The 9,538-nt window shown below is 36.2% G+C and overlaps 1 protein-coding gene across 1 annotated transcript; it reads left to right on the top strand.

Moving 5' to 3' along the window:
- Positions 1 to 389: 389 nt before the first annotated feature.
- Positions 390 to 1,877, top strand: LOC141631302 (protein FAR1-RELATED SEQUENCE 5-like). The gene has a single exon (XM_074443990.1). The coding sequence runs from the start codon at positions 390 to 392 to the stop codon at positions 1,875 to 1,877; it is 1,488 nt and encodes a 495-aa protein (XP_074300091.1).
- Positions 1,878 to 9,538: the final 7,661 nt, after the last annotated feature.

The following is a 9,538-nucleotide window of genomic DNA, read 5'->3' as shown; positions in this document are numbered from 1 at the left end:
TCCACTAAAGTATAAAGAATTTTAGAACAAACCCACACACCTTAATTTACATCAGAAACAAACAATTATTGACAATTGCAAGGTGAATATCGGCCCAACGACTACTTTCAGGTCTTATAAGGAGTATGTTGATGGTTATCAAAATGTGGGAGCTTGTTTGAATGACTTTAAAAATTTTGGTAGGGAAGTCAAGTGTTTTATCGGGCAGCGGGATGCTCAAATGTTCATAAATCAGCTTGAAGTGCTTTCTGAAACCAGGCCAGGGTTTTATTATGCATATGAGGTTGATGAGAATAAGTGTTTGGTTCGTGTTATTTGGGCTGACGCAGAGGCACGTCGAAACTACTCACTATATGGTGAGGTCGTGACCTTTAACCAATAGGTATGACATGAAATTCTGTCCTTTTACTGGTGTTGATCACCACAAGAAGTCGGTCACCTTTGCTGCTTCACTTCTGGGTAGGGAGAACGACAAGAATTTCAATTGGGTTTTTCAGAAATTCTTAGATTGTATGGGTGGAAAGGAACCCAATTGTTTATTTAACGACCAATGCCCGACAATGAAAATTGCAGTGCCTGCTATTTTTAAGACTGCTGCCCACCGTTATTGCATATGGCACATCATGCAGAAATTACCTGAAAAGGTAGGCACGACAGTGACCAAAGAGACAGATTTTGTAAGCCGTATGAATTGTATTGTCTGGGATTCTGACCTAGAGCCTTTTGACTTTGAAGAAAAGTGGTCTGCATTGATCAAGGAGTTTCATCTTGAAGATAATGGATGGTTGACATATATGTTTAACAAGAGGCAACGTTGGATTCCGGCTTATTATCGTGATATTCCTCTTGGTTGTCTTTTCAGAACAACCCAACGTTCTGAGAGCATGAACAGCTTCTTCAAGCGGTTCGAGAATCCTCGCGGCACACTTGTGGAATTTTGGTTACGCTTCCAGAGTGCTATGGATCAGCAAAGATACACCCAAAAGTCCCTTGATATAGACAATGATCTCTCTCTACCTGTAACCAAAACCATGTTTCATCTTGAGATTCATGCATCCAATGTGTACACACACGCACTCTTTTACGAATTCCAAAAGCAGTGTGTCGCTTCTTTGCATTCATGTAGCGTTGGAGATTATTTAAGGGATTCCAGTACAAGGTTTCTTGATGTTGAAGATGCAATATTGCGTACTACGTACACTGTAGCATTTAATCCCACAACTTTTGATGCAAAATGTTCATGTAAGATGTTTGAGAGGAAGGGATACATCTGCAAACACATTATTTGGATTTTATCAGGTAAAGGGGTGAGGAAGATACCTGAACAGTATCTTTTGAGTAGATGGACAAAGAACACCAAAAAGATGCCTCTTTATGATGTGCACGGGCAGTTGATTGGTGATTTTGATTCCTCATATATGAGTAAGCTGCAGATTTCAAATGTTTGGTCAGAGTTCTACTCAACGCTGTCTCTGATAAAATCTCTGACTGAAAATCACGTAACTGAACTGACTGATTTACTTAAGGCATTTAGACAGAAATTCAAGCCCAACCCTGAAACAATGACAAAACAACAAGAGTTAGAGATGCTTCTTGGGGTTAAGTGTTCAGATGAGGTCCATATATTACGACCAGTTAAATCCAAAAACAAGGGTAGAGGCAAGAGGTTGACCTCTAAGAAACAAATGTGCATTGAAAAGGCACAAAAGCCGAAAAGGTTTTGCAATAATTGTAAACAAATGGCACATCATGATAAGCGCAACTGCCCTAATCCAGCTGCTGAGACATCTGAGCACTCGGTCGATGATAATGAATCTGATGTAAGTGACTTTGCTAACTACATTCATTATGATTTATTTCTTACTTACATTATTTAATTTTTTAATTATAACTTGTTCTGTGTTTTTTTGAGTAACAATATCACATGTACCTCTAAATAATATCATGCTGTATACGAAATAGTTTAACAGATATAAACGATTTATAATCATCCAATTTTGTCTTCTTGTGAAACAATATCAGAACCATTTCAAGAAAGTATCATTAGTCATTATATACAATATCACAGTTATTTACATGTACAACATACTGCTGAAATATTTTTTTTCGTTCTTTGTTTTGCTTTTTGCAGACTTTTTCACTTGCGGATGTTGATTAAGAACTTGAGTACGAGCTGATGAAGTCTATATTACTTGCATATAAAATTTTTTTTTGTTAACCAATACAATATCAAAGTAGGAACATTGTTTTTTGTTTTTTTATAATTTCATTCTACATGGCCTCCTTGTATTCTTTTTCGAATTTTTTGTAAGAACCTCAATATTAATGATATAGTATTACTAAGATTTGGTTTGTGAAGACTTGATTGTAAACAATATCATGTATACTAAAGAACAATATCACTATTTTATTATAAATAGTATCAGAGTTACAGTACTTTTATGAAAGACCATCTAATTGTTTGTGTTTGTCCACCAATAGCGCAGCAATTAAAAAAATTAGCATCACCCAAATAATATCAACGTGTCTCTATAACAATATCAAATCTCATAACAAAAAAATATCACATTATTGTGATATTGGGATTTAATCTCTCTAGAATTTTTTAAATTAAGTAACACAATATCACCATGGTTACACAACAATATCAAACTCTAAACAAAAAAATATCAAAGTAAAAAGAATATTTAAATCCCTATTTACTTTTATTGTATGTTGAGAAGTAATATCACACCAATCAAAGAAAAATATCACATCACACTTGAGACAATATCACACATTGCCAATACTTATATCAGATCCAAAATAGTTACACGTTGTACATTTTTGTGATATTGGGATTTAATCTCTCTAGAATTTTTAAAATTCTGTAACACAATATCACCTTACTTACACAACAATATCAAACTCTAAACAAAAAAATATCAAAGTAAAAAGGATATTTAAATCCCTATTTACTTTTATTGTATGTTGAGAAGTAATATCACACCAATCAAAGAAAAATATCACATCACACTTGAGACAATATCACACATTGCCAATACTTATATCAGATCCAAAATGGTTCCACGCTGTACATTTTTGTGATATTATATCACATCACATTTAAGACAATATCACACATTGCCAATACTTATATCAGATCCAAAATGGTTAGTCATAACTACTTTTGTAAAATTTAGAACCAATATTCAGAATGTGAACCAATATTACATCTTCGTGCCGGTAAATCTAATCCTAATACATCACCATTGTTACTTGTCTTAATTGCTTCCTTTACCAACACCTCTTCCCCTGCCTCGATTCTTAGGATTTGCAACAGTCTTGATTCGTTTGTATCTTATTATAAGTGGTTCTCCATCATCTTCAACATCTTCTTGGCAATCATGTACCCTATAAACCAAACATGTAATAATTTATATAATTTTTTGTGTGCATCACCATTCTACCTTTTTCAATTTTCCAAATAAAACCAAATAAAAGCCAACTAATGTAAAAGTCAGGTTATCTATTTTTTACCTTTTCCGAAGAATGGGTATTTCTGTGTCAATGTTCTGTCTCCCACTACCATCGACCTTTCCTTTTGCAGTAACTGTTTCATTTGTTATTACCTCCTCGACAGTTGTTTCCTTCTCAGCGGCTTTCTCCTTGCCCTTTTTGTTACCACACTTCTCTTTTGAAACATCATTGTTTTTCCTCTTTTGTTTTAATGTCTTCAAGAGTTCCTCCTTGCCTGCTACAAACTCTTTAACCTTTTCCATCAAATCTGTCCTATTCTGATTTATATCAGCTAAAAGCAATGCTGCTGTCATTTCTGCCCCGTAGTAGCGCCTATACACTTTCGCGGTCAAGTCGGCTTCAAACAACTGGCCCTTATACCGAATCATGTGCAACATTAATAACTTTCCAGATTCAGTATTGTTTATCTCCTTCTTCTGCCAGTCGAAGTTGATGTTGGCAACTTCAAACCCTATTATCTCTTCAGCTCTTTCGACCTTCTTTGCTTCTAGGTAGTCACTCATGTCATTAGCCTACAATGTTAACCAAAACCATTACTGATACTTGCACAAACAAAATTATTTTTCCAATGTTAATTTCAGAACTATCAATAAAATATACCACCAAATATGCAATTTTGTGTGTTTCAGCTTCCTCCCAGTCATCGTACTCTGTATTGTCCAGTACTTCAACCGTCTCGGTTTTGAAATTTATACAGACACAAAAATAATGTTCTTTCCATAACATTGGAATAAAAATGAGATATGCTGCCAGGTTACAGGGAACCGTGTTCCTTGTAATAAATTCATCCCATGTTGCATAAATCTTGTCTTTATTCCTTTCTCTGTATTTAGTTCCTTCCACTATTACGTCTTGTTGTGTCTATAAATGTTAAAAAGTCGTATTCGTTTTAAGAGTCAATACATTTTATTGAAAGTGTGAATATATATAAATCAAACTTTAAAAAAGCTTACCATGTGTTGAATTCGAAAAAACATTAAACTTGTATCACATTTTTCTGTGTGCTCAATGTGATTCAGAATTAACGCCCAACATTCAATCACATTGCTATTGACGTGCACATTTGTAAGCAACGATAATATATCCTCTCTGACAAGGTATTGATTGTTACTGAAGCTGGCAACAACCTCACTGTACCAATCATTAAGACAAATGGTTTATATCAAAAATGAAGAATATTACATATAATATCACACCATACTAAATATAGTATCACATGCGTAATGAAAAAGTATCACAAAAATATAGTAGCACTTAAGCTGGCAAAAACCTCACTGCTTGTTTAAAAAAATAAGAATATTACATACAATATCACACGATTCTAAATATAGTATCAAAGCACTAATGAAAAAGTATCACAAAAATATAGTAGTACTGAAGCTGCCAAGAACTTCACTGCTTGTTGAAAAAAAAATGAAGTATCACATTCAATAACACACTACTCTAAATATATTATCAAAGCACAAATAAAAATGTATTAAAGATTTTTTTAAAAAAAACATACTCTAAGGGGAAACTGTGGTCATCTAATAGGCAGTCATCAATCACTTCTTTCCTCTTGGTCAACATCTTTGCAAACTGTGATTTGTTAGCCCTCATAAACTTTGAGAGGAGCTCCAATTTAGGATCTGCCAAACCACAGTTGTACGTGCTTCCAAGTCCATCTGATTTCCCCTTCCTTCTGCTGCCCACGACACTGGTAGAACCATCTTCTATCATATCTATATAAATATATTATACTGAGTATTAATAATAAAAATAATTAGTATTGCACAAGATAGTGTTAACAAATGTAACCTTTTTTTTTGTTACGGGCGTCTGAACATTCTTTTTAGAACCATTTGCTGTCTTGCTTTTTTTGTTTCGTTTTTGCCTTTCTTTTAGCAATTTAGGAAAGAGTATACGTTTGATGGCATTAAGGTTTTTCACCTTTCTCAGGACCTCACTCCTATTTTTATTTAAATCACTGAAGACGAGTGTAGCTACAATCTCCGCCCTATATAATTCCCTCTTCTTCTCATTGTCCAGTTCACAACTAAAACACTCACCAACGAAAAACATCATGTGAAACATCATGAATACGCCACAGTCGAGGTTCAAGTCTTTCGTTTGCCATGCAAAGGTCACATTTACCAAATCGTAGTCCTTTACTTTTAGCCCTCTTTCATAACCTTTACTGTTGATGTATTCACCGTAGGTACCACCCTGTACATGTTTATAGTAAACAACTAATCAATCTCAAACTTGTCTAAAAAAATCATTATATCATTAGTTTTTATTTTTAATATAGTACTTACAGTAATATGAGCCAGGTGTACATGCTCTTTGTCTTCGAAATCATCATATTTTCTGTTGTCCAAGTAGAACATGATCTCCCTCTTAAAATCAATACAAACACAGACATAGTGCTCTTCATAGAGCAAAGGTATGAATACCTATGATATTCAGAAACAATATCACAATTGACAAGTAACAATATCATGAAATATATTAAACAATATCATATGTAAAATATATAATTTAACTTTAACAATATCAGCACTAACTACTAACAATATCACACAGTATATAAAACAGGGTAACAGCTAAAAGTAATTTAAATGTCTTACCATATCTGAATCCAAATTCAAAGGTTCGTCATAAACAGTTGACCACGTATCCCATGAGACGTATACATCTGCCTTAATTCTTGACAATTCATCAAAATTATCTTCATCTGCTTTCAAGAGTTTCTCTATATCACCCTGTTGTTCAAAACGACAATTGATTAGTCTCAATGACACATATTATAGTACCTTATTTAAATCCTTGTCGGCATGTTGTTTTTGTGCCATTTGAAACTTATTGAGCAATATTGCCCATGACTCAATGACCACTGCTTCCATCATAGCTCCAAAGTTGCATACCACTTCTCTGTTCAATTTTGCAAAAATATTAACATATTAGATTTCCAGATATAATATGTAACACCCCCTCATACCAAGGTACCTTACCAGGACTACCCCAGCATGAAAGGTTGTTACCATCTCGGTTGCCCGAGGTTAGTATATATCAAAAGCAACAGTCCAACACATATATTAATGTACGGTAATTATAAAGGTTACATAGTCTCCAAGATCTAATAAACGAATTATCCAAATGGCAACAACTACCAAAACAATAACTAAAGCTCGTGATGGTGTCATCTAATCCAGCGTGGTGACTCTCCCATGACTGCCCCCAAGCTCAATAAATGTATCACCTGTCACAATCTGCTCACCATCCCCGAATGGATCACCGCAGGTTTTACAAAACAACAACACGGGGTCAGTACTACTCAATCAATATAAGACAACAACATTACCACTAGCTGATCATCGATCTCACGCACAGTAACCGACTACACACCGAAGTGTGTAGCCCTGCGCGATTACCCATCGCAAGGTAATCCTCGCCGCGATGGGTGACCGCAGCCCATCCCCACCTAGTCCAGCTCATCAACGAGCGACTAACAATCCCTGTCCCTTAATGTGCACATCCCCTCCCATGGCGGGTTCCACGGAGGGCGAACTAGGGTGTGAAGCCACTCCCGCAAGTGACTCCACTACAATCACACAAACCACAGCATCACAGCTGTCACAACACAATCACCTCACCACCGTCACCACAACACCCATACTCCGATGATCAGCAGATAACAACAATTACAATACAATAGTAATCTCAATCAATTAACAGTACTGAGTAGGGGGAAACCCTACCTTTTCGCAACCCGCTATGCTGTAATCGACCATACAAATGCATAACAAATATCACGTCGTCACCTACAACAATAATCACATACTACAATTACACATTGCACAATCCCATTTTCCCCAATTCCATATATACAAAGAACCCCAAAAGAATACAAATGACAAGGGAATGAAACTTACCAACAGTAGAATAAGAGACTACACGCAAGGATCACGACGATTTGCACACACAACGAGATATGAGGATGATTAGGGAGTGATTAGGGAGAGATCGTAGAATGATAAAGCTTTCAAATAATATTAGAAACTGACGCGGAAATATAAAATACCCTAAACATTCCCTAATCAAACCGTCGAAATAACACTCCACCAAACCGGATACTCGGTCGAGTAAGTGTGTACTCGGCCGAGTGTCCCATACTCGGTCGAGTGTTAACTATACTCGGCCGAGTGTTCCTCGCGGAGAACCAAAACAACACACAACCTCGACTACTCGGCCGAGTAGGCGCTACTCGGTCGAGTAGTCACCAAGGAAAATCCGTAGTGTTACAATCTTCCCCCCTTAAAAAGAACTTCGTCCCGAAGTTCACACTCTACTATAAAACAAAGCACAACACTACGCCACAAGACTATACCAACCACATATAACAACACCAAGGAACTACACAAGTCACCACAAAATCATTACCCCGACTCAAAGCAAAACAACAAACAAAACAAAACACGACCGTGAAGTTCCAATCCAACCTATAAAACATGGACACTTAACACCAACTCCACAAACTACTCTTCCTTCCACAACATGGCTCACGATATCGTCTCAACTATAGCATAGGCTCTCAATACTGACTCCATAACATTACCCAATAACCACAATATAATGTTGCCAACCTTGTATCACTTCCATAACACTCAATAGCACTCAACCACAAAAGAAGATCAATCATCAAAACGGAATGTTACATTCTATCATCCTTAAAACGAACTTCGTCCTCGAAGTTTACTCAAACACATAAACGTCATCTTCCATTTGTCAAAACTATTGGACTCATAATCATTGTCATTCAACTATCAACACTGTTGAAATATTCTCTCATTGCTAAACATCGAACTACTACAAGCACGGTCATGACCTTTAATCAAAACAAATATCCGACCTTTATGCTACACCAACACTCTACTTCCAATTATACTACCATATGTACAATCATCAAAATCTCTTTTATCCTTTATCGCATCCTACTCCTCTTAAGATAAATGTTACGTCCTCGTAACTCGCTAATACTAAATCCTAGCTGTATTTTCTCATTATCCCCATCACCACCGCGTGTCAAAGATAACCACTTATAATCTGAACCGTCGCCATGCATATATCTTAGGCTCTCTTACTTAAACAACTCTCATCCTTCAATTTCAAAACCTTTAACTTAACCCAAGACTTCAAATCTTCCACATTACCGCAACATGACGCACCTCTCTATATAAACTATATAAAACTCATATCACCAAAAGCATAACTCACATTCCACACTTGTTACGTACACTCATACTAGATCCTCAAGTTCTTTTCTTTCATTACCGCAAAACTCATACATAACTTAACATGACACCAATTCCCAATATCCTGCACTCACTATCTCAACAAAAGATTATGAACCGCCTGCCGTTTTCAAATCATTATAACACATATTCCACGAATCACTTGTCATGACTATGACTACCGATATCTCATCCTGAAACAAGGTCAAAATTATCAGTAACAACTTCTCACAATCGTATCCTATCAACAAAATATCACTATACCATGACAACAACAAAAACATATACAACTCTCTTTCATATCATACTCTACCCTCATTCTCAAACCGAAACTGGTAAGAAACATCAACAAACAAAACAACAAATCTCGCATGTTCAACCAAAACTCACCAGGAGCAATGAAACAAACAAACAACAATATATGTTTAATTGGTAAGCACTTTCGAAAACTCGTAACGTAAACATCTCACCTACTCCACCACAACCGGTGACGGCATCGCAAAACCGCCACCACAAACCGTATCGCAAAGGCGAAAATACCCGCATCACAACACCAAGTACCGTGCCCGGATCACCACCCGAGGCACCACAACCACATCGATAACCATCCCAATCACATATAATTCCCATAAACACTGACTCAGTATGACATTTCGAACAAGAAACTCATTCAAAACCGTTTTACTAGATTATAACACAACATATTATACGGAATGAACTGACAAAATCTCATGAACATCATCCTT

Source organism: Silene latifolia, chromosome Y (assembly GCF_048544455.1).
Source record: "Silene latifolia isolate original U9 population chromosome Y, ASM4854445v1, whole genome shotgun sequence".
Classification (NCBI taxonomy): domain Eukaryota; kingdom Viridiplantae; phylum Streptophyta; class Magnoliopsida; order Caryophyllales; family Caryophyllaceae; genus Silene; species Silene latifolia.
Note: the sequence above shows the minus strand (reverse complement) of the source record. Positions and strands in the feature narration are given on the sequence as shown.